General features: G+C 61.1%; 1 protein-coding gene across 1 annotated transcript in view; it reads left to right on the top strand.

Annotated features, from left to right (window-relative positions):
- leng8 (leukocyte receptor cluster (LRC) member 8) overlaps positions 1-24178 on the top strand; it is a 46288-nt gene that overhangs the window by 12377 nt on the left and 9733 nt on the right. Inside the window, exons 2-14 of the mRNA XM_060856957.1 lie at positions 648-843; positions 1815-1974; positions 6035-6151; positions 8301-8402; positions 8839-9076; positions 9618-9735; positions 10920-11105; positions 11558-11869; positions 12786-12932; positions 13304-13601; positions 14260-14361; positions 20363-20431; positions 23782-23911. Of these exons, the coding sequence (XP_060712940.1) occupies positions 761-843; positions 1815-1974; positions 6035-6151; positions 8301-8402; positions 8839-9076; positions 9618-9735; positions 10920-11105; positions 11558-11869; positions 12786-12932; positions 13304-13601; positions 14260-14361; positions 20363-20431; positions 23782-23911 (2062 nt within the window). The 5' untranslated portion in view covers positions 648-760. The remainder of the gene's footprint in view (positions 1-647; positions 844-1814; positions 1975-6034; positions 6152-8300; positions 8403-8838; positions 9077-9617; positions 9736-10919; positions 11106-11557; positions 11870-12785; positions 12933-13303; positions 13602-14259; positions 14362-20362; positions 20432-23781; positions 23912-24178) is intronic.

Raw genomic sequence — 24178 nt, 5'->3', positions numbered from 1 at the left:
CTGATAATAAAGATATCAGTAAATATTATATAAACAATCCAGAGAGAGAGAGACAGTGAGTGTGTGTAATAATAAATATATCAGTAAATATTATATAAACAATCCAGAGAGGGAGAGTATGTATAAAATGACTACATCATTAAATATTATATTATCAATCTAGAGGGTGAGACAGTGAGTGTGTGTAATAATGAATTTATCATTAAATATTATATTACCGATCCAGAGAGAGAGAGAGACAGTGAGTGTGTAATAATAAATATATCAGTAAATATTATATAAACAATCCAGAGAGAGAGAGAGACCGTGAGTGTGTGTAATAATAAATATATCAGTAAATATTATATAAACAATCCAGAGAGAGAGAGAGAGACAGTGAGTGTGTAATAATAAATAAACAATCCTTATTATTAAACAATAATAAATAACAAACAATCCTCTCTCTGTCTCTCTCTCTCTGTCTCTCTCTCTGTCTCTCTCTCTGTCTCTCTCTCTGTCTCTCTCTCTGTCTCTCTCTCTGTCTCTCTCTCTGTCTCTCTCTCTGTCTCTCTCTCTGTCTCTGTGCCTCTGCCTCCCTCTCCCTCTGCACCTCGCCCTCTCTCGGTGCCTCGCTCTCACTGTCTGTCTGTGTGTGTGGCCTGTTACAGCGTGTGAAGGAGGGTGCTGTCCGTCCCGTTTGGCACTGGTTGACTGGGCACAGCGAGGGGGGCTCCAGCAGCAGCCGGCGGTGCTGGAGGAGGAGGAGGTGGAGGAGGAGGAGATGGCCACATTGCAGCAACAGCAACAACAAAACAGCCAGAGTCAGACCTGGATCGGGAACCAGGCGACGCAAGCAGCACAGTGGTGAGCCTCGGCAGGAGGAGTGCAGTCAGCGCGGGCAGGCTGGCTGGGGGTGGGAACTGATCAGAGTACCGAGGGTGAGAGTACTGAGGAGAAAGTGGGCATCTGTAATACCTCACCCAGTCACCGTATGGTAAGGCAGCTATCCCTGAGGGAGCTGCCTGTATCAGCACCGACTGTCCCTGTATCCCTCCCTGAGGGAGATGCCTGTATCAGCACTGACTGTCCCTGTATCCCTCCCTGAGGGAGATGCCTGTATCAGCATTGACTGTCCCTGTATCCCTCTCTGAGGGAGCTGCCTGTATCAGCAACGACCATCCCTGAGGGAGCTGCCTGTGTCAGTACCGACTGTCCCTGTATCCCTCCCTGAGGGATTTGCCTGTGTCAGCACCGACTGTCCCTGTATCCCTCCCTGAGGGAGATGCTTGTGTCAGCACTGACTGTCCCTGTATCCCTCTCTGAGGGAGCTGCCTGTATCAGCAACGACCATCCCTGAGGGGGCTGCCTGTGTCAGTACCGACTGTCCCTGTATCTCTTCCTGAGGGATTTGCCTGTGTCAGCACCGACTGTGCCTGTATCCCTCCCTGAGGGAGCTTCCTGTATTAGCACCGACTGTGCCTGTATCCCTCCCTGAGGGAGCTGCCTGTATCAGCACCAACTGTCCCTGAGGGAGCTGCCTGTATCAGCACCAACTGTCCCTGAGGGAGCTGCCTGTATCAGCACCAACTGTCCCTGAGGGAGCTGCCTGTATCCCACCCTGAGGGAGCTGCGTGTGTCAGCACTGACTGGAGCTCCCTGTATCAGCACCGACTGTCCCTGTATCTGTCCCTGTGTGGGAGTGGTACCTGTTGGTGAAATGTTTGGCACGGGGCGGTTGCTTGGCAACACTGAACAGTCGCACGTGAGGGGGATGGTTCCCCTGTAGCTTCACCTGGTGCAGACTGACCCTCCTGGTGTTACCTTCCTCTCCCCAGGGCCCAGCAGTACAGTTGCAGCGGCAGTGCGTCGGGAGCGGAGAATTCCGGGAAGCCGGAAAACCCAGAATGGGAGAAAGCCCGGCAGGCGCTGGCCAGTATCCACAAGTCCAGCTCGCAGTCCGGGACAGGCAACAACTCCGGACAAGGGGGTACACAGGTAATCGGCTCAGCTCTCCCCCCTGTCCCTGTCAGCTCCGGGCTCTCTCACACTCACACTCACCGTGCCCCGGACAAGGGGGTACACAGGTAATCAGCTCAGCTCTCCCCCCTGTCCTTGTCAGCTCCGGGCTCACACTCACTCACACTCACACTCACCGTGCCCCGGACAAGGGGGTACACAGGTAATCAGCTCAGCTCTCCCCCCTGTCCCTATCAGCTCCGGGCTCACACTCACACTCACACTCACCAGGCCCCGGACAAGGGGGTACACAGGTAATCGGCTCAGCTCTCCCCCCTGTCCCTGTCAGCTCCGGGCTCACACTCACTCACACTCACACTCACCGTGCCCCGGACAAGGGGGTACACAGGTAATCAGCTCAGCTCTCCCCCCTGTCCCTGTCAGCTCCGGACTCACACTCACACTCACACTCACCGTGCCCCGGACAAGGGGGTACACAGGTAATCGGCTCAGCTCTCCCCCCTGTCCCTGTCAGCTCCAGGCTCACACCCACAGTCACACTCACACTCACCGTGCCCCGGACAAGGGGGTACACAGGTAATCAGCTCAGCTCTCCCCCCTGTCCCTGTCAGCTCCGGGCTCACACTCACTCTCACCGGTGTGGCGGGCTGGTGAGACCGAGCTAATATGCGGCGAATGGGAATTCACTGCGGCCTGGGCAGTGCACACAAGGCCAGGGGATTACACGATGGACAGTTGGATCCTGGGAAGGTGGTGTGGGGACAGGTGGATGAAGTGATGGGGTGGTATGGTGGCTCAGTGGTTAGCACTGCTGCTTCACAGTCCCAGGTACCCGGCTTCAACCCCGGCCTTGGGGCAGACTGTCTGTCTGCAGCTAATACCTTCTCTCAGCGTCTGCTCCCGTTTCCTCCGTCTGCTCCTGCTTCCTCCCGTGATCCAGGGATGTGCAGTTTAGGGTGGGATTGGCCATGTTAAATTACCCATAGTGCCCCGGGATGTGCGGGTTAGGGTGGGGATTGGCCGTGCTAAATTACCCATAGTGCCCAGGGATGTGCAAGTTAGGGTGGGATTGGCCGTGCTAAATTACCCATAGTGCCCAGGGATGTGCAGGTTAGGGTGGGATTGGCCGTGTTAAATTACCCATAATGCCCAGGGATGTACAGGTTAGGGTGGGATTGGCCGTGTTAAATTACCCATAATGCCCAGGGATGTACATGTTAGGGTGGGATTGGCCATGTTAAATTACCCATAATGCCCAGGGATGTACAGGTTAGGGTGGGAAGTGACTGTGCTAAATTACCCATAGTGCTCAGGGATGTGCGGGTTAGGGTGGGGGATTGGCCGTGCTAAATTACCCATAGTGCCCAGGGATGTGCAGGTTAGGGTGGGGAATTGTCTGTGCTAAATTACCCATAGTGCCCAGGTATGTGCAGGTTAGGGTGGGGGATTGACCGTGCTAAATTACCCATAGTGCCCAGGGATGTGCGGGTTAGGGTGGGGATTGGCCATGCTAAATTACCCATAGTGCCCAGGGATGTGCAGGTTAGGGTGGGGGATTGTCCGTGCTAAGGTACCCATAGTGCCCAGGGATGTGCCGTTTGGGTGCATTAGTCAGGATTAAATGCAGAGTAATCGGGGAAGAGGACTGGGTCTCAGTGAGTTACCCTTTGGAGGATGGGTGTGGGCCTTTTGGGCTGAAGGGAAGTTGGGAATTTCTTGGAAGCTTGCGTCACAGGTAGGGAAGGTGAGTAGTGAGCTTGTCTTCATTGCTCAGTCATGTACAGACCATTGGTGAGGCCTCTCCTACAGTACTGCGTCCTGTTTTGGTCACCCAGTTACAGAAAGGATAGGATTCAGCTGGTCAGGGTTCAGAAGAGATTTCCCAGGATGTTGCTGGGACCGGAAGGTTTGATTTATCGAGAAAAGTCTGGGACTTCTTTCCTTAGAGCGTTGTAGGAGGTTGAGAGGAGACGTTGATAATATAACCAGGGTGGGGTGTATAGACCACGACAGTAGCAAGTGTCTTTTCCTGAGGGTGGGATATCTCCAACCCGGGAGGCAGGTTTATAAGGTGGGAGGAGAGAACTAGACGGAAGGACATGGGGCGAATTGTTGACCGCAGAGTGTGGTTTGGGTGTGGAACGAACTTCCTGAGGAGGTGATCGATGTGAAGACAGTAACAACATCTAAAAGACGTTCAGATAAGCCCCTGACTAGGCAGGTGTTGGAGGGTTAGGGACCAGGAGCCGGCAGGTGGAGCGAGTTTAGTTCGGGGAAGTACACTCACCACGAACGCGTTGGGCCGAGGGGCTCTCTGTTTCCACAGTGTCTGACTCTTGGGTATCGCCGGTTCGGCCACGTGGCGAGAGTGGGTGCAGTTCTGGGATCCGCGCTGTGGGAGGGACGTGCTCGCCCTGGGGCCGGGCGCAGAGGGAGATTTCCCAGGATGTTGTGCTGGGGGCCGGAGGGAGATTGGCCAGGTTGTTTCCCTGAAGGCAGAGGAGATTGTGAGAGTGCGGGGACGTAATGGATGCAATGATGGGGTGGGGGGGGTAGATCGGGTAGACAGGAAGAAACGTTCCACCCCCCCCGCCCTTGAAGGAGGAATCAATTGAAGGTAAGGGGGAGGAGGTTCAGAGGGGGATGTGAGGGAAAACCTTTTCACCCAGAGGGTGGGAGAGGCAGAAATCCTCATCAGGTCGTAGGAGGATTTAGATGTGCACTTGTGATACCAAGGCCAGTGAGCACCTTGATGGCACTGTCAGCCCCCAGGACTGCGTCAGGAAATTGGGAGATAGCGGATATCTGTCCGAACAACGGGGTCGGAACGCTGGGGGGGAGTTCAACCTTCCCAACTTGGCGTGGGCTGGCCGCAGCGTTCAGGGCGAGAGGAGGAGCAAAATCTGACTGTCTCTTGGGAAATAAGGTGGGGGGGGTCTCAGTTTGGGGCCAGTGAGCAGAATTCTGTCAGCTTTGAAACAGTTACAGGGAAAGGGTTGAACGTTCGAACTTCTCAGTGGGCGTACCGCCGGCCTTTGACAGGAGCTTTCAAACGCTGAGGGATGGGGTGGGGTGGGGGAAGGCTGATCGGAGGCCTTTGTAAATGAGAGAGCCGTGCGTTCAGCGGCTGTCTGTTCCTCTCAGCGTGGTAGGTGCCGGGACCACTGGGCGAGGAGAGGAATTCAGGCTCTGCTCACAAACACGTCCAGGATAGCCGGTTCGGATAAAGCGAATCCCTGGCAGAGGGGGAATGGGTGGAGGGAGTCCACTGAAAAGGGAAATCAGGAGAGCAGAAAGGGGAACACGAAATGGGCCCTGTTTGCCAGAGCGAAGGTGATCAGTGGGCCGAGTGGCGGCGGCTGGAGTCGGGTTCAGGTCACGGCGCGTTGTTGCGTTTCGGCGAGACGGACCCGAGCGCCACAGGTCAGGAGCTGGTGATTGGCCCACACTCGCCCCGGGTCGGGCAGAGTCCAGGAGCTGGGCTGGCCTGTTCTGGCTGTCGGGTCAGGCCGCCTTTGGAAGGCTGCGTTCGGTTCTGGTCACCCTGCCCCAGGAAGGATGGGCACCAAACTGGAGAGGGGCTCGGGCAAAGACTCACCGGCATGTGGCTGCGTCTGGAGGGTCCGAGTAATCGAGTGAAACTGGAAAGGCTGGGGCTCTCTTCCCTGGAACCACCGAGGGGTGGGGTGGGAGCGTGGTGACCTTCTAGTGAGGTTTGATAAAATCACACTGGGTGGGGTGAATGGCTGAGGGTCAGGGAGCCCAAAACCGAAGGGGAAAAGGTTCTGAGGGGCACCATTCTCCTCCAGAGGGTGGCGAGTGTGAGCTGGCAGAGGCTGGCACATTGAAAAGGCATCTGGATGAGGGAACAGGGTGAGGAAGGGCTTTTGAGGGATGTGGGGCTACATGGGACTCGGTCAGCGTGGCCGAGACAGGTCGAAGGGTCTGTTTCCCTGCCGTTGGTGACTGGGAGATGGGATGAGAGACGGTTGGGTGATGGTTGCTGGCCAGCACGGCCTGGATGGGTGGAAGGGCTTGGCAGGCTCCTAATGCCCATGTGTTTGTGATTTGCCGACAGAGTGCCCAGTACCTGGGGCAGCAGACAGACCCGGCTGCGATGCAGCAGTATTATCAGCAGTGGTACCAGCAGTACAGTTATAACTACTCTTATCCGTACTACAGCCCCTACCAGATGGTGAGTACCAGTCTATCCCGGTCACTGGTTCATCCGCCAGAGGCCAGGGTGTCGGGGAAACGGGGCGGCACACTGGGTCATCCGTACGGTGCAGTCCCTTGGAAAGTGGCCGGTGTTTGTGCACATGTGTACGCTGGCAACATCTTTGTCAGTCTCCATCCCTCACTCCTCCCTCTCTCAGCTTCGGACACTGTCAGAGTGTTTGTCTCTCGCGCACGCTCTCGCTCAACTCCCCACACTTTCACAGTTGGTCTCTCTCTCTCCACACGTGCGCCGCGCCCGCTCTCCTCTCCGCGCGCCCGCGCACTCCCTCTCTTTTCCTCCCTCGAGGGCCCGCGCGCGCTCACCCTCTCTCTCCCTCCCGCGCGCGCTCACCCTATCTCTCTTCCTCCCGCGCGCGCCCCCTTTCTTCCTCCCACGGGCGCGCGCTCTCTCTTTCTTCCTCCCTCGCGCGTGCTCTCTTTCTTCCTCCTGCGCGTGCTCTCTTTCTTCCTCCCTCGGGTGCACGCTCTCTCTTTCTTCCTCCCTCCCTCTCGGGCGCGCCCTCTCTTTCTTCCTCCCCCGGGCGCGCGCGCGTGCCCCCTTTCTTCCTCCCCCGGGTGCGCGTGCGCACCCCCTTTCTTCCTTCCTCCCTCGCACGTGCTCTCTCTCTTCCTCCTTCGAGAGCGCGTGCTCCCTTCCTTTCTCCCTCCCTTGCACACGCCGCTCTCTCTTCCTCCCTGGAGAGTGCGCGCTCTTCTGCCTTCAAGCGCGCACACTCTCTTTCCCCACCCCTTTCCCTCGTGCGCGCGCTCTCTCTTCCTCCCTCGAGAGGCCGTGCCACGCTCTTCCTCCCTCCCCTCCCGCACGCGCTCTCTCTCTTCCTCCCTCGAGAGCCCGCGTGCACTCTCTTCTGCCTTCGAGCACGCGCTCTCTCTTCCACCCTCTCCCCCCCCCACCCCCCACCCCCCCCCCCCGAGAGCGTGCGCCCTCTCCCTCCCCCCCCCACCCGAGAGCCCGCGCCCTCTCCCTTCCTCCTCCCCGAGAGCGTGCGCCCTCTCCCTTCCCCCCCCCTCCCCCGAGAGCGTGCGCCCTCTCCCTTCCCCCCCCCTCCCCCGAGAGCGTGCGCCCTCTCCCTTCCCCCCCCTCCCCCGAGAGCGTGCACCCTCTCCCTTCCCCCCCTCCCCCGAGAGCGTGCGCCCTCTCCCTTCCCCCCCCCGAGAGCCCGCGCCCTCTCCCTTCCCCCCCCCGAGAGCCCGCGCCCTCTCCCTTCCCCCCCCCGAGAGCCCGCGCCCTCTCCCTTCCCCCCCCCCGAGAGCCCGCGCCCTCTCCCTCCCCCCCCCGAGAGCGTGCGCCCTCTCCCTTCCCCCCCCCGAGAGCGTGCGCCCTCTCCCTTCCCCCCCCCGAGAGCGTGCGCCCTCTCCCTTCCCCCCCCCGAGAGCGTGCGCCCTCTCCCTTCCCCCCCCCGAGACCCCGTGCCCTCTCCCTCCCCCCCCCCCGAGAGCGTGCGCCCTCTCCCTTCCCCCCCCCAAGAGCCCGTGCCCCCTCTTCTTCGCTCCCTCATGCTTGCTCTCTCTTCCTCCCCTGAGAGCCTGAGCTTTTCTGCCTTCGAGCACGCGCTCTCTCTTCCTCCCTCCCTTGCGCATGCGCGCGCTCTTCCTCCACCGAGAGCCCGCCCGCGCGCTCTCTCTCTTCCACCCCGAGAGCGCGTGCTCTTTTGTGCCGTCGAGCACGCGCTCTCTCTTCCTTCCTCCCTCCCTCGTGTGCATGCGCTCTCTCTTCCTCCCTCGAGAGCGTGCGCGCGCTCTCTTCTGCCTTGGTGCATGCGCTCTGTCTTCTCTCCCCCCCACCCCCCTCCCCCGGACACTCTCTCCCCTCCCTCTCCCTCCTCCCTTGTGCTCTATTTCTTTTTCCCTCTCTTTCTCTCTCTCTACTCCCCACAATGTCAGAGGGTGTCCCTCCTTCACTCTGTCTGTGCTGGGATGTGTTGCTCCCCTGCAGCTCCCTCTTCCCAGTCCCCCCCTTCACCTTCTCCCCCTCCCCCCGCGGTTCGGGGCTGGTGTGGTGTCTCTGAGTATCATGCCCGTGTTTGCCTGGTGTTGCGTGCTGCGCGACCTGATCTGCGGGCCCATGTTTCACTCCTCCTCCTCCTGCTCCTGTGTTGTTACAGAACATGTATTCGGGTTACCAGGGCCAGTATAACGTGGGCGCCTCCTACCCAGCAGCACAGCAGGGCCAGCAAGGTGCACAGCACAGCAACAACCGCACACAGGTACGTGTCCTTCCCCCTGGCCCCGTTTCTGTGTCTAATTCCCGCACACTCTGAGACGCTCGCTCACTTTCTCGCACACGCTGGCACTGTCACCCTCTCACCCTCTCTGGGGGGGCAAAGGAAGGGGCAGGAGGTTGAGAGCGGGATGTGAGGGGAAACCGTTTTTTTTTGCCCAGAGGCTGTGGGACTCTCTGCCTCGTGTGAGGGTGGGAGAGACACGAACAGCCTCAGCGCCTCGTTGACACGGCAGGGGGGGGGAGAGATGGGTCCTGCGGCTGGTTCTGGGTCGATCTCTCTGACTCTGCCGTCAGCTGGTTCCTGGGGTGAGGTGAGGGTGAGGGTGTGGGGGGGGGGGGGGCGGGGGGGCGCAGGGCTAAACGGTGACGATGCTGACGTGGATCTCTCTCTGTGTCGCCCCGTGTCCCACCCCCTGCAGCCTCCCGTTCCCGGTCTGGAGGATAGCCTGGCCTACCCGGGCTCGCAGCAGGTCCAGGGAGCATCCCCTCAGCAGCAGCAGCAGCAGCAGCCGAGCCAGCAGCAGCAGCAGAAACACAACGCAGCAGGAGGGACAGCGACCAATCACTCTCAGCAACAGCAGCAGCAACAACAGGCTCCATACCCGGACTCGGGGGGCAAGGGCAAGAAAGGCCAGCAGCTGTGGCAACGTATGAAACGTAAGGAGATCGCGGACACACTGACGGTGGGGTCTCCCCGGGGTGGGGGGTGTGTGTGGGGGTGTGTGTGGGGGTGTGAGAGAGTTTGGGGAAGGCACAAGGGCTGTTGTTTACAGTGATCTAACACTCCCACCCGCCCTGGGCCCGGTGTGACGGGGCGTCTCTCGGTCTGTGTGTGTGTGTGTGTGTGTGTGTGTGTGTGTGGTTTGGGAAGGCACAGGGGCTGCTGTTTACAGCGGTCTAACACTCCCACCCGCCCTGGGCCCGGTGTGACGGGGCGTCTCTCGGTCTGTGTGTGTGTGGGTCTGTGTGTGTGGTTTGGGAAGGCACAGGGGCTGCTGTTTACAGCGGTCTAACACTCCCACCCGCCCTGGGCCCGGTGTGACGGGGCGTCTCTCGGTCTGTGTGTGTGTGGGTCTGTGTGTGTGTGGGTCTGTGTGTGTGGTTTGGGAAGGCACAGGGGCTGCTGTTTACAGCGGTCTAACACTCCCACCCGCCCTGGGCCCTCTGTGACGGGGCGTCTCTCGGTCTGTGTTTGCAGAGGCATCAGGCAGCGGCGGCGTCAAGTTCAACATCTCCAAGCGACCGTACCCCGTCAGCAGTCAGAGCTTCGGAGGGTCAGCAGAGCAGGGCGTGCCCAACTTCCCGGAGTCCGACAGGTACCCGAACCGTCGCCTGACTTGCCGCGACCACCGGTCTTCACTTGGTGTCTGTTCGGACCCCACGGCGGGTGTTAAACCAAATCTGAGAGTGCTGGAGAAACTCGGCAGCGTCTGTGCCGAGAGAGCAGAGCTGGGGCCCTGGGCACATTGTGGGTGGTGCGCCAAACCCAGCACATTGACTCTGCCTGCTCGCCACAGATGCTGCAGCTCCTCCCCTCTGCTTTTTTTGCTTCACTCCCATCCAGCGATTTCGCGTTGTGTGTCTGACCTCCCGCAGCGTCTGCAAGGATAGGCCGGGGGGGGCTGTTTTCCCTGGAGCGTCGGAGGCTGAGGGGCGACCTTCTGGAGGTTTATAAAATCCCGAGCGGCATGGATAGGACGGTTATCCGAGGTGTTTTCCCTGACGGCTGGGAGGGAGTGCCGAAGGAGAGGGGAAAGATATAAAAGAGACCTGGGTCAGGGGAGGGAGGGAGGGAGGGGGTGGAGGTGGAGTCTGAGGGTGGGGGAGTTGTGGGGGGGGTCAGCCTGTGGATTTCCCTGTCACAGGGAAAGGGTCGGAGCCAATCCATCGTTCAGGAAGGAGGGAAGGTGGGGGTTCTCGGGGGGGGGGGGGGGAACGCAAGGGGGAGTCAGGGGTCGGCTGATCTGGGAAAATCCTAATGATTGGCTGCGGAGCAGAGGCCTCCTGCTGTTTGAGACGGATCTGATCGGAACGGGCCAGTTCCCGAGGGAAGGCCAGACGGACAGGTGGGGTGTTCTCCAACCACAAGCTGCTGTTGTGGTTACCGGGCCGCGCTGCCGGGGAAGGGTTACCGGGCCGCGCTGCCGGGAAAGGGTAACCGGGCCGCTCTGCCGGGGAAGGGTTACCGGGCCGCCCTGACGGGGAAGGGTTACCGGGGCGGGCTGCCGGGGAAGGGTTACCGGGCCGGGCTGCCGGGGAAGGGTTACCGGGCCGGGCTGCCGGGGAAGGGTTACCGGGCCGCCCTGATGGGGAAGGGTTACCGGGCCGGGCTGCCGGGGAAGGGTTACCGGGCCGCCCTGCCGGGGAAGGGTTACCGGGCCGCCCTGCCGGGGAAGGGTTACCAGGCCGGGCTGCCGGGGAAGGGTTACCGGGCCGCGCTGCCGGGGAAGGGTTACCGAGCTGCTGTGACCCCCCCCCCCCCGATTGTGTTTGGTTACAGTGGCTCCCCGTCCAAGCCGGATGACTGGCCCCAGGCGATGAAGGAGTACGTCCAGAGGTGCTTCACCGCCTGTGAGACCGAGCTGGATAAGGACCGCACCGAGAAACTGCTGAAGGATGTCCTGCAGGCCCGGCTGCAGGATGGGACGGCCTACACCATTGACTGGAGCAGCGAGCCCCTGCCCGAGTACGTCCCCACCGTCTCCCTCCCTCCCTCCCTCTGTCTATAACCGGGTGGGGAGGGGCCGGCTCCTCTCTAACCGGCCGGGGAAGGGGGTGGCGGGCTGAACAGCCGCCTGTCACTGTGTAGGAGGGAGGAGGAGGGGCTGAACGGTCTCCTGTCACTATGTAGGAGGGAGGAGGAGGGGCTGAGTGGCCTCCTGTCGCTGTGTAGGAAGGAGGAGGAGGGGCTGAGTGGCCTCCTGTAGCTGTGTAGGAGGGAGGAGGAGGGGCTGAGTGGCCTCCTGTCGCTGTGTAGGAGGGAGGAGGAGGGGCTGAGTGGCCCTGTGGCTGCGTAGGAGGGAGGAGGAGGGGCTGAACAGCCTCCTGTAGCTGTGTTCCGGCTGGGTGACGGTGTTGGATGTTTGAGTTGGGTGACGGTGTTGTGACTCTGTACCCGTCTCTCCCCATCCCTCCCAGCCTCAGTAAGGAGGTCCCGAAGGGCAGTCCCCTGAAGAAGAACCGTTGGGGTTTGCCGAGTAGCCAGTCTCACCGCGGTGGCCTGACATCGAGCCCGTCCCAGCGAGGATCCCTATCGTCCTCAGCCAGTCACCGCAGTGCCGCAGCCACATCCCAGCGAGCCCGGGGCGGTGGGCAGCCTTCCCGTTTCGGTTATCGTAACGTCTTCACCCGGGAACAGTCCAGCTCCTCGTCCAGTGTGGGCTCTCACTCCCGGTCAGCAAGTCGTTCCAGGTCATCATCTCGTTCACCACACCGACGGCACCATCGCAGGTATGGCCGGGACCGTGGGGCGGGACGCTCCCTACACATCCGTGTACACGCCTGGCATATCGGCGTACATGCCCGGTACATCCGAGTGCGCTCCCTACCCATCTGCGTAAGCACCCCGCACGTCTGCGTACGCTCCCCGCACATCCGCGTAACGTCCCCGCACATCCGCGTGCGCTCCCCGCACATCCGCGTTCGCTCCCCGCACATCCGCGTTCGCTCCCCGCACATCCGCGTGCGCTCCCCGCACATCCGCGTAACGTCCCCGCACATCCGCGTTCGCTCCCCGCACATCCGCGTACGCTCCCCGCACATCCGCGTGCGCTCCCCGCACATCCGCGTAACGTCCCCGCACATCCGCGTTCGCTCCCCGCACATCCGCGTTCGCTCCCCGCACATCCGCGTACGCTCCCCGCACATCCGCGTAACGTCCCCGCACATCCACGTGCGCTCCCCGCACATCCGCGTGCGCTCCCCGCACATCCGCATGCGCTCCCCGCACATCCGCGTACTGTCCCGGCGCATCCGCGTACCGTCCCGGCGCATCCGAGTGCGCTCCCCGCACATCCGCGTAACGTCCCCGCACGTCCGCGTGCGCTCCCCACACGTCCGCGTGCGCTCCCCGCTCGTCCGCGTGCGCTCCCCGCACATCCGCGTACCGTCCCCGCACATCCGCGTTCCCTCCCAGCACATCCGCGTTCCCTCCCCGCACATCCGCGTGCGCTCCCCGCACATCCGCGTACCGTCCCGGCACATCCGCGTGCGCTCCCGGCACATCCGCGTACGCTCTGTGCCCATCCGCATTCCCTCCCTACGCGTCTGCGTACGCTCCCCCCACTGCCTCCAGGATTGATGGCTCTCTCTCTCTCTCCCTCCTCCCATGTCTGTCTCTTCCCCCCTCCCTCCCCTGTGTGCTCAGTGACAGTGGCTCGAGCTCCGAGTCTGACAGCAGCTCGTACTCGGGCAGTGAGAATCGGCCCGTTTACCGCAAACCCCTGCACAAGGGTCGGGGCCGAGGGCGGCTGGACAGAGGGCGAGGCCGAGGGCGGATGCAGAGGACCCGCAGGTAAGGCCCCGCCCCCGGTAGGTGGGTTGGAGGGGGGGGGGCGCCCCTGCTTCTGTGTGCAGCGATTCCCCACCAGGGGAGCTGGTCGGCAACAGAGCGGTTCAGTCCAGCGATTCAGCAGGCCATTCAGCCTGTTGGGGAAACCCTTTCCCCTCGAGGTTGTCCGGATCCCTCTATCCCCCTCGCCTGTTCACGTGTCCAAGGCATGGCGGGATCCTGCTGTGCACTGATCGGCCATCCCGTTTCCCCACGGGCGAGAGAGCGGCTCGCGTGTCGCCACCTTGGGCGTGCTGCTGGGGGTAGAGTGCCCAGGGCTGCTGCCTGCGGTTCTAACCCTTTGCCCGGCCCCTCCACCCCGTGCCCACCCCCAGGGAGTTTGATACGACGGGAGCGGTGAGGAAGGGAAGGCGCCTGAAGAGGCCTGGCCAGCTTGTGTTCGAGGACCCAGACAAGGACTTCAAGAAGCAACGGCGCGCAGCTCGCTTCCAGCACGGCCCGACCAAGAGGCTGCGGAGCGAGCCCCTGGTGCTGCAGATCAACAGCTTCGACAGCAGCACCGACACCCTCGACTGGGACCACATCAAGATCATCGGCACGAGCCAGGAGGTCACCAAACATTACCTCCGGCTCACCTGTGCCCCCGACCCGTCCACCGTGCGGCCCGTTCCGGTGAGTGCCAGCTCTGGGGTGGGGGGGGGAGGAGGGGGGTGGCAGTGGGAGGGTGTTCGCTTGTGCGCACTCTGTCTCTCGTTCACACTCGCTCTCTGTCTCGTTCGCTCAGGCGCGCTTTGTCTCTCGTTCGCTCGCACGCTCTCTTGTGCGCTCTGTCTCACTCCCTGTCTCTCTCTCGCACGCACGCTCTGTCTCTCTCTCACTCATGCGCTCTGGCTTTCGCGCTGTCTCTCTCTCCCGCTCGCGCGCTCTGTCTCTCTCCCTCGCTCGGGCACTCTGTGTCTCTCGTGCATGCTTTATCTCTCTCGCTCACGCGCTCTGTCTCTCTCTGATTCGCGCGCTCTCTCGCGCTTTGTCTCTCTCTCGCTCATCTTCATCGTACTGTCCCCTTGTTTAGATCGGTTCAGGGAGGGGTTCGGGTGCTCTGACAGGGTAATGATTGTTGTGTTGCTGTCTTGGGAGTATCTCCCTCTCTTTCGTCATTTTCTCCTTCTTCCAATATTCCTCTGACTCCTTCTGTCGTTTTCCCCCCCCCCCCCCCCCCCCCCCGTCGCCCAACACTCTTCTCTCCCCCCCCACCCCCCTTCCCCCTCTCCCTCTCCCTCCCTCCTCCCCCTCTCCCTCCCTCTCTGTCTCCCTCCTGTGTGTGCCCTAGGTACTCAGCAAGTCCCTGGCCATGGTGAAGACTCACTGGGCCACCCACCAGGACTATGCCTTTGCCTGTGAGCAGCTGAAATCCATCCGACAGGATCTGACGGTACGTGGGCAATGGGCAACGGGGGTGGGGGGCGAAAGCTGTCCATTAGACTCTCGGGAACACAGGGAGGGGTCTGGCTGAGAGACTACAGCTCTGACTTTTGAAGGCGGGGCAAGGAGAGAATTCTCCTCCTCCCCTCTTTCCCCATTGGGTGCTGAAGGCTGGTACAAGGAATATTTTCAACACTCACCTCCCCATCTCTGTCACCTCCTACCCCCGTTCCAACCCCTCCCTCCCTATCTCCCTCACCCTCCTACACTCCTCACCCTCCTGTTCCAATCCCTCCCTCCCTATCTCCCTCACCCTCCTACACTCCTCACCCTCCTGTTCCAATCCCTCCCTCCCTATCTCCCTCACCCTCCTGTTCCAATCCCTCCCTCCCTATCTCCCTCACCCTCCTGTTCCAATCCCTCCCTCCCTATCTCCCTCACCCTCCTACTCTCCTCACCCTCCTGTTCCAATCCCTCCCTCCCTATCTCCCTCACCCTCCTGTTCCAATCCCTCCCTCCCTATCTCCCTCACCCTCCTACTCTCCTCACCCTCCTGTTCCAATCCCTCCCTCCCTATCTCCCTCACCCTCCTGTTCCAATCCCTCCCTCCTACATTCCTCACCCTCCTGTTCCAATCCCTCCCTCCCTATCTCCCTCACCCTCCTGTTCCAATCCCTCCCTCCTATCTCCCTCACCCTCCTGTTCCAATCCCTCGCTCCCTATCTCCCTCACCCTCCTACACTCCTCACCCTCCTGTTCCAATCCCTCCCTCCCTATCTCCCTCACCCTCCTACACCCCTCACCCTCCTGTTCCAATCCCTCCCTCCCTATCTCCCTCACCCTCCTGTTCCAATCCCTCCCTCCCTATCTCCCTCACCCTCCTGTTCCAATCCCTCCCTCCCTATCTCCCTCACCCTCCTGTTCCAATCCCTCCCTGCCTATCTCCCTCACCCTCCTGTTCCAATCCCTCCCTCCCTATCTCCCTCACCCTCCTACACTCCTCACCCTCCTGTTCCAATCCCTCCCTCCCTATCTCCCTCACCCTCCTACACCCCTCACCCTCCTGTTCCAATCCCTCCCTCCCGATCTCCCTCACCCTCCTGTTCCAATCCCTCCCTCCCGATCTCCCTCCCCCTCCTACACCCCTCACCCTCCTGTTCCAATCCCTCCCTCCCGATCTCCCTCCCCCTCCTACACCCCTCACCCTCCTGTTCCAATCCCTCCCTCCCTATCGCCCTCACCCTCCTGTTCCAATCCCTCCCTCCCTATCGCCCTCACCCTCCTGTTCCAATCCCTCCCTCCCGATCTCCCTCACCCTCCGACACTCCTCACCCTGTTGTATAAATCCCTCTGCCACCCCCTCCCTCCCTGTGTCACCCTGTCCTGTGTGGCCCTCTGATTCCAGGGTGCGATATTCTAATCCCTTTAACTGGGTCTGGGATGAGCTGGGAGGTTGGAATACCCTCTCTGACCGTTGGGTCCCCCCCCCCGATCTCGATCGGTCACTCTGTTTGCCTGGGTCTCCTTCTCTCTGTCACTTGAGCTGTGACCCCTGGTGCGCTGTGGCTGTCCAGCCTGTGTGCTTGAAGGGAAGCTCGCTGACAGCCCCTGGGAGCTCTGGTCATGCGAGTTCTTTATGGTGTGTGGGTGCGTGTGTATGTGGTGTGTGCGTGTGTATGTGGTGTGTGCGTGTGTATGTGGTGTGTGCGTGTGTATGTGGTGTGTGCGTGTGTATGTGGTGGGTGCGTGTGTATGTGGTGGGTGCGTGTGTATGTGGTGGGTGCGTGTGTATGTGGTGGGTGCGTGTGTATGTGGTGGGTGCGTGTGTATGTGGTGGGTGCGTGTGTATGTGGTGGGTGCGTGTGTATGTGGTGGGTGCGTGTGTATGTGGTGGGTGCGTGTGTATGTGGTGGGTGCGTGTGTATGTGGTGGGTGCGTGTGTATGTGGTGGGTGCGTGTGTATGTGGTGGGTGCGTGTGTATGTGGTGGGTGCGTGTGTATGTGGTGGGTGCGTGTGTATGTGGTGGGTGCGTGTGTATGTGGTGGGTGCGTGTGTGTGTGGTGGGTGCGTGTGTATGTGGTGGGTGCGTGTGTATGTGGTGGGTGCGTGTGTATGTGTGTGGTGGGTGCGTGTGTATGTGGTGGGTGCGTGTGTATGTGGTGGGTGCGTGTGTATGTGGTGGGTGCGTGTGTATGTGGTGGGTGCGTGTGTATGTGGTGGGTGCGTGTGTATGTGGTGGGTGCGTGTGTATGTGGTGGGTGCGTGTGTATGTGGTGGGTGCGTGTGTATGGCGTGCGTGCGTGCGTGGGTGCGTGCGTGGGTGCGTGCGTGCGTGGGTGCGTGTGGGTGTATGGGTGCGTGGGTGGGTGCGTGGGTGGGTGCGTGGGTGGGTGCGTGGGTGGGTGCGTGGGTGCGTGTGTGCGTGTGTGTGTGTGTGTGTGTGTGTGGGTGCGCGTGTGTGTGTGTGTGTGGGTGCGTGTGTGTGTGTGTGGGTGCGCGTGTGTGTGTGTGGGTGCGCGTGTGTGTGTGTGGGTGCGCGTGTGTGTGTGTGGGTGCGCGTGTGTGTGTGTGGGTGCGCGTGTGTGTGTGTGGGTGCGCGTGTGTGTGTGTGGGTGCGTGTGTGTGTGTGGGTGCGTGTGTGTGTGTGTGGGTGCGTGTGTGTGTGTGTGGGTGCGTGTGTGTGTGGGTGCGTGGTGTGTGTGTGTGTGGGTGCGTGTGTATGTGGTGTGTGTGTGTGGGTGCGTGTGTATGTGGTGTGTGTGTGTGGGTGCGTGTGTATGTGGTGTGTGTGTGTGGGTGCGTGTGTATGTGGGGTGTGTGGGTGCGTGTGTATGTGGGGTGTGTGGGTGCGTGTGTATGTGGGGTGTGTGGGTGCGTGTGCGTGTGTGTGTGTGGGTGCGTGTGTGTGTGTGTGGGTGCGTGTGTGTGGGTGCGTGTGTGTGGGTGGGTGCGTGTGTGTGTGTGGTGTGTGTGTGTGTGGGTGCGTGTGTATGTGGTGTGTGTGTGTGGGTGCGTGTGTATGTGGGGTGTGTGGGTGCGTGTGTGTGTGGGTGCGTGTGTGTGGGTGCGTGTGTGTGTGTGTGGGTGCGTGTGTGTGTGGGTGCGTGGTGTGTGTGTGTGTGGGTGCGTGTGTATGTGGTGTGTGTGTGTGGGTGCGTGTGTATGTGGTGTGTGTGTGTGGGTGCGTGTGTATGTGGTGTGTGTGTGTGGGTGCGTGTGTATGTGGGGTGTGTGGGTGCGTGTGTATGTGGGGTGTGTGGGTGCGTGTGTATGTGGGGTGTGTGGGTGCGTGTGCGTGTGTGTGTGTGGGTGCGTGTGTGTGTGTGTGGGTGCGTGTGTGTGGGTGCGTGTGTGTGGGTGCGTGTGTGTGTGTGTGTGTGTGGGTGCGTGTGTGTGTGTGGGTGCGTGTGTGTGTGGTGTGTGTGTGTGTGGGTGCGTGTGTATGTGGTGTGTGTGTGTGGGTGCGTGTGTATGTGGGGTGTGTGGGTGCGTGTGTGTGTGGGTGCGTGTGTGTGTGTGGGTGCGTGTGTGTGTGTGGGTGCGTGTGTGTGTGGGTGCGTGTGTGTGTGGGTGCGTGTGTGTGTGTGGGTGCGTGTGTGTGTGTGGGTGCGTGTGTGTGTGTGGGTGCGTGTGTGTGTGTGTGGGTGCGTGTGTGTGTGTGGGTGCGTGTGTGTGTGTGGGTGCGTGTGTGTGTGTGGGTGCGTGTGTGTGTGTGGGTGCGTGTGTGTGTGTGGGTGCGTGTGTGTGTGTGGGTGCGTGTGTGTGGGTGCGTGCGTGTGTGTGGGTGCGTGTGTGTGTGTGGGTGCGTGTGTGTGTGTGTGGTGCGTGTGTGTGTGTGGGTGCGTGTGTGTGTGTGGGTGCGTGTGTGTGTGGGTGCGTGTGTGTGTGGGTGCGTGTGTGTGTGGGTGCGTGTGTGTGTGGGTGCGTGTGTGTGTGGGTGCGTGCGTGTGTGTGGGTGCGTGCGTGTGTGTGGGTGCGTGCGTGTGGGTGCGTGCGTGTGGGTGCGTGCGTGTGGGTGCGTGTGTGCGTGTGGGTGCGTGTGTGTGGGTGCGTGTGTGTGTGGGTGCGTGTGGGTGCGTGTGGGTGCGTGTGGGTGCGTGTGGGTGCGTGTGGGTGCGTGTGGGTGCGTGTGGGTGCGTGTGTGTGCGTGTGTGTGCGTGTGGGTGCGTGTGGGTGCGTGTGTGTGTGGGTGCGTGTGTGTGTGTGGGTGCGTGTGTGTGTGGGTGCGTGTGTGTGTGGGTGCGTGTGTGTGTGGGTGCGTGTGTGTGTGGGTGCGTGTGTGTGTGGGTGCGTGTGTGTGTGGGTGCGTGTGTGTGTGGGTGCGTGTGTGTGTGGGTGCGTGTGTGTGTGGGTGCGTGTGTGTGTGGGTGGGTGTGTGGGTGCGTGTGTGTGTGGTGTGGGTGCGTGTGTATGTGGTGTGGGTGCGTGGGTGCGTGTGTGGGTGCGTGGGTGCGTGTGTATGTGGTGTGTGTGGGTGCGTGTGTATGTGGTGTGGGTGCGTGTGTATGTGGTGTGGGTGCGTGTGTGTGTGGGGTGTGCGTGGGTGTGTGGGTGCGTGTGTGTGTGGTGTGGGTGCGTGTGTATGTGGTGTGGGTGCGTGGGTGCGTGTGTGGGTGCGTGGGTGCGTGTGTATGTGGTGTGTGTGGGTGCGTGTGTATGTGGTGTGGGTGCGTGTGTATGTGGTGTGGGTGCGTGTGTGTGTGGGGTGTGGGTGTGGGTGCGTGTGTGTGTGGGGTGTGTGTGGGGTGTGTATGTGGGTGTGTGTGCGTGTGTATGTGGGGTGTGTGGGTGTGGGTGCGTGTGTGTGTGGGTGTGGGTGCGTGTGTGTGTGGGTGTGGGTGCGTGTGTATGTGGTGTGGGTGCGTGTGTATGTGGTGTGGGTGTGTGGGTGCGTGTGTATGTGGGTGCGTGTGTATGTGGGTGCGTGTGTATGTGGGTGCGTGTGTATGTGGGTGCGTGTGTATGTGGGTGCGTGTGTATGTGGTGTGGGTGTGTGGGTGCGTGTATGTGGGTGCGTGTGTGTGGGTGTGGGTGTGTGGGTGCGTGTGTGTGTGGGTGTGTGGGTGCGTGTGTGTGTGGGTGTGTGGGTGCGTGTGTGTGTGGGTGTGTGGGTGCGTGTGTATGTGGTGTGTGTGGGTGCGTGTGTATGTGGTGTGTGTGGGTGCGTGTGTATGTGGTGTGTGTGGGTGCGTGTGTATGTGGTGTGTGTGGGTGCGTGTGTATGTGGTGTGTGTGTGTGTGGGTGCGTGTGTATGTGGTGTGTGTGGGTGCGTGTGTATGTGGTGTGTGTGGGTGCGTGTGTATGTGGTGTGTGTGGGTGCGTGTGTATGTGGTGTGTGTGGGTGCGTGTGTATGTGGTGTGTGTGGGTGCGTGTGTATGTGGTGTGTGTGGGTGCGTGTGTATGTGGTGTGTGTGGGTGCGTGTGTATGTGGTGTGTGTGGGTGCGTGTGTATGTGGTGTGTGTGGGTGCGTGTGTATGTGGTGTGTGTGGGTGCGTGTGTATGTGGTGTGTGTGGGTGTGTGTGTATGTGGTGTGTATGTGGTGTGTGTGGGTGCGTGTGTATGTGGTGTGTGTGTGTGGGTGCGTGTGTATGTGGTGCGTGTGTATGTGGTGCGTGTGTATGTGGTGCGTGTGTATGTGGTGCGTGTGTATGTGGTGCGTGTGTATGTGGTGCGTGTGTATGTGGTGCGTGTGTATGTGGTGCGTGTGTATGTGGTGCGTGTGTATGTGGTGCGTGTGTATGTGGTGCGTGTGTATGTGGTGCGTGTGTATGTGGTGCGTGTGTATGTGGTGCGTGTGTATGTGGTGCGTGTGTATGTGGTGCGTGTGTATGTGGTGCGTGTGTATGTGGTGCGTGTGTATGTGGTGCGTGTGTATGTGGTGCGTGTATGTGGTGTGTGTATGTGGTGCGTGTGTATGTGGTGTGTGTGTGTGGGTGCGTGTGTATGTGTGTGTGTGAGAGAGTCTGACCTTGGCTGGCTCCTGATTGCACCTCCTGCCTCCGTCAGGTCCAAGGGGTCCGAACTGAATTCACGGTGGAGGTCTATGAGACACACGCACGGATAGCCCTGGACAAGGTAAGAGTCTCTCATTCCTGAAGAAGGGCTCATGCCCGAAACGTCGATTCTCCAGCTCCTTGGATGCTGCCTGACCTGCTGCACTTTTTCAGCAACGCGTTTTCAGCTCTGATCTCCAGCATCTGCAGTCCTCACTTTCTCCTCTCTGACAGTGGGTCAGGCTGTGTGTGTGTGTGTGGTGGGGGTCAGAGGGTCAGGCTGTGTGTGTGTGTGTGTGTGTGTGTGTGTGGGGTCGGAGGGTCAAGCTGTGTGTGGGGCGGGTCAGAGGGTCAGGCTGTGTGTGTGTGTGGGGTCAGAGGGTCAGGCTGTGTGTGTGTGTTTGGGGTCAGAGGGTCAGGCTGTGTGTGTTTGGGGTCAGAGGGTCAGGCTGTGTGTGTTTGTGTGGGGTCAGAGGGTCAGGCTGTGTGTGTTTGTGTGGGGTCAGAGGGTCAGGCTGTGTGTGTTTGTGTGGGGTCAGAGGGTCAGGCTGTGTGTGTTTGTGTGGGGTCAGAGGGTCAGGCTGTGTGTGTTTGTGTGGGGTCAGAGGGTCAGGCTGTGTGTGTGTGTGGGGTCAGAGGGTCAGGCTGTGTGTGTGTGTGGGGTCAGAGGGTCAGGCTGTGTGTGTGTGTGTGGGGTCAGAGGGTCAGGCTGTGTGTGTGGGGTCAGAGGGTCAGGCTGTGTGTGTGGGTGGGGTCAGAGGGTCAGGCTGTGTGTGTGTGTGGGGTCAGAGGGTCAGGCTGTGTGTGTGTGTGGGGTCAGAGGGTCAGGCTGTGTGTGTGTGTGGGGTCAGAGGGTCAGGCTGTGTGTGTGTGTGGGGTCAGAGGGTCAGGCTGTGTGTGTGTGTGGGGTCAGAGGGTCAGGCTGTGTGTGTGGGGGGGGTCAGAGGGTCAGGCTGTGTGTGTGGGGGGGGTCAGAGGGTCAGGCTGTGTGTGGGGGGGTTTGGGGTCAGAGGGTCAGGCTGTGTGTGGGGGGTCAGAGGGTCAGGCTGTGTGTGTGTGTTTGTGTGGGGGGGGGTCAGAGGGTCAGGCTGTGTGTGTGTGTGTGTGTGGGGTCAGAGGGTCAGGCTGTGTGTGTGTGTGTGGGGGGTCAGAGGGTCAGGCTGTGTGTGTGTGTGGGGTCAGAGGGTCAGGCTGTGTGTGTGTGTGTGTGTGTGTGGGGGGGGGTCAGAGGGTCAGGCTGTGTGTGTGTGTGGGGGGGGTCAGAGGGTCAGGCTGTGTGTGTGTGTGTGGGGGGGTCAGAGGGTCAGGCTGTGTGTGTGTGTGGGGGGGTCAGAGGGTCAGGCTGTATGTGTGTGTGGGGGGGTCAGAGGGTCAGGCTGTGTGTGTGTGTGTGTGTGTGGGGGGGTCAGAGGGTCAGGCTGTGTGTGTGTGTGGGGGGGGTCAGAGGGTCAGGCTGTGTGTGTGGGGGGTCAGAGGGTCAGGCTGTGTGTGTGTGGGGGGGGTTTGGGGTCAGAGGGTCAGGCTGTGTGTGGGGGGTCAGAGGGTCAGGCTGTGTGTGTGTGTTTGTGTGGGGGGGGTTGGGGTCAGAGGGTCAGGCTGTGTGTGTGTGTGTGTGGGGTCAGAGGGTCAGGCTGTGTGTGTGTGTGTGTGGGGGGTCAGAGGGTCAGGCTGTGTGTGTGTGTGTGTGGGAGGGGTCAGAGGGTCAGGCTGTGTGTGTGTGTGTGTGTGTGTGGGGGCGGTCAGAGGGTCAGGCTGTGTGTGAGAGTGGGGGGGTGTCAGAGGGTCAGGCTGTGTGTGTGTGTGGGGGGGTCAGAGGGTCAGGCTGTGTGTGTGTGTGGGGGGGGTCAGAGGGTCAGGCTGTGTGTGTGTGTGGGGGGGGTCAGAGGGTCAGGCTGTGTGTGTGTGTGGGGGGGGTCAGAGGGTCAGGCTGTGTGTGTGTGTGTGTGTGTGTGTGTGTGTGGGGGGGGGTCAGAAGGTCAGGCTGTGTGTGTGTGTGTGTGGGGGGGTCAGAGGGTCAGGCTGTGTGTGTGTGTGGGGGGGGTCAGAGGGTCAGGCTGTGTGTGTGTGGGGGGGGTCAGAGGGTCAGGCTGTGTGTGTGTGGGGGGGGTCAGAGGGTCAGGCTGTGTGTGTGTGTGGGGGGGGTCAGAGGGTCAGGCTGTGTGTGTGTGTGGGGGAGGGTCAGAGGGTCAGGCTGTGTGTGTGTGTGGGGGGGGTCAGAGGGTCAGGCTGTGTGTGTGTGTGGGGGGGGTCAGAGGGTCAGGCTGTGTGTGTGTGTGGGGGGCGGTCAGAGGGTCAGGCTGTGTGTGTGGGGGGGGGTCGGAGGGTCAGGCTGTGTGTGTGTGTGGGGGGTCAGAGCGTCAGGCTGTGTGTGTGTGGGGGTCAGAGGGTCAGGCTGTGTGTGTGTGGGGGGTCAGAGCGTCAGGCTGTGTGTGTGGGGGTCAGAGGGTCAGGCTGTGTGTGTGTGGGGGGTCAGAGGGTCAGGCTGTGTGTGGGGGGTCAGAGGGTCAGGCTGTGTGTGTGTGTTTGTGTGTGGGGGGGTTTGGGGTCAGAGGGTCAGGCTGTGTGTGTGTGTTTGTGTGTGGGGGGTTTGGGGTCAGAGGGTCAGGCTGTGTGTGTGTGTTTGTGTGTGGGGGGGTTTGGGGTCAGAGGGTCAGGCTGTGTGTGTGTGGGGTCAGAGGGTCAGGCTGTGTGTGTGTGTTTGTGTGTGGGGGGGGTTTGGGGTCAGAGGGTCAGGCTGTGTGTGTGTGGGGTCAGAGGGTCAGGCTGTGTGTGTGTGGGGGGGGTTGGGGTCAGAGGGTCAGGCTGTGTGTGGGGGTGTCAGAGGGTCAGGCTGTGTGTGTGTGTTGGGGGGGGTCAGAGGGTCAGGCTGGCTGTGTGTGTGTGTGTGTGTGTGTGTGTATGTGTGTGTGTGTGGGGGGGGTCAGAGGGTCAGGCTGTGTGTGTGTGTGTGGGGGGGGTCAGAGGGTCAGGCTGTGTGTGTGTGTGTGGGGGGGGTCAGAGGGTCAGGCTGTGTGTGTGTGTGTGTGTGTGTGTGTGGGGGGTCAGAGGGTCAGGCTGTGTGTGTGTGTGTGTGTTTGGGGGGTCAGAGGGTCAGGCTGTGTGTGTGTGGGGGGGGGTCAGAGGGTCAGGCTGTGTGTGTGTGGGGGGGGGTCAGAGGGTCAGGCTGTGTGTGTGTGTGTGTGGGGGGGGGGGTCAGAGGGTCAGGCTGTGTGTGTGTGGGGGGGGGGGGGGAGGCAGGGAGGGGTTTGGGGTCAGGCCGGGACCAGGCCTGGGGTTCGGGCTGACAGAGGAGTCGGGGGGGAGGGGGAGTCAGGCGTGGTCTGGGGTGCCCTGGGCAGTGCAGGGTGGGCTGTGTCAGAGTGATGTTGTGTTGAACGTGTCCTTACTCCTCCCCCCACTCCCCCCCCCCCCCCCCCTCTTCGCTGAATGCAGGGGGACCACGAGGAATTCAACCAGTGCCAGACCCAGCTGAAATCGCTGTATGCTGAGAGCCTTCCCGGGAACGTCGGGGAATTCACGGCATACCGAATCCTCTACTACATCTTCACCCAGAACTCCGGAGGTGAGAGCCCCCCGCCCCCCCCCCGCCCCGTGTGTGTGTGTGTGTGTGTGTGTGTGTGTGTGTGTGTGTGTGTCCCCTGACCCCCCCTGTGTGTGTGTCCCCTGACCCCCCCTGTGTGTGTGTCCCCCCTGACCCCCTGGGTGTGTGTGTCCCCCCCCTGACCCCCTGTGTGTGTGTGTCCCCCTGACCCCCTGTGTGTGTGTGTCCCCCCTGACCCCCTGTGTGTGTGTGTCCCCCCTGACCCCCTGTGTGTGTGTGTCCCCCTGA

This window comes from Hemiscyllium ocellatum, chromosome 49, assembly GCF_020745735.1.
Source record: "Hemiscyllium ocellatum isolate sHemOce1 chromosome 49, sHemOce1.pat.X.cur, whole genome shotgun sequence".
NCBI classification, from domain to species: Eukaryota; Metazoa; Chordata; class Chondrichthyes; order Orectolobiformes; family Hemiscylliidae; genus Hemiscyllium; species Hemiscyllium ocellatum.
The sequence above is the reverse complement of the archived record's forward strand: the minus strand, read 5'-3'. Positions and strand labels throughout refer to the sequence as shown.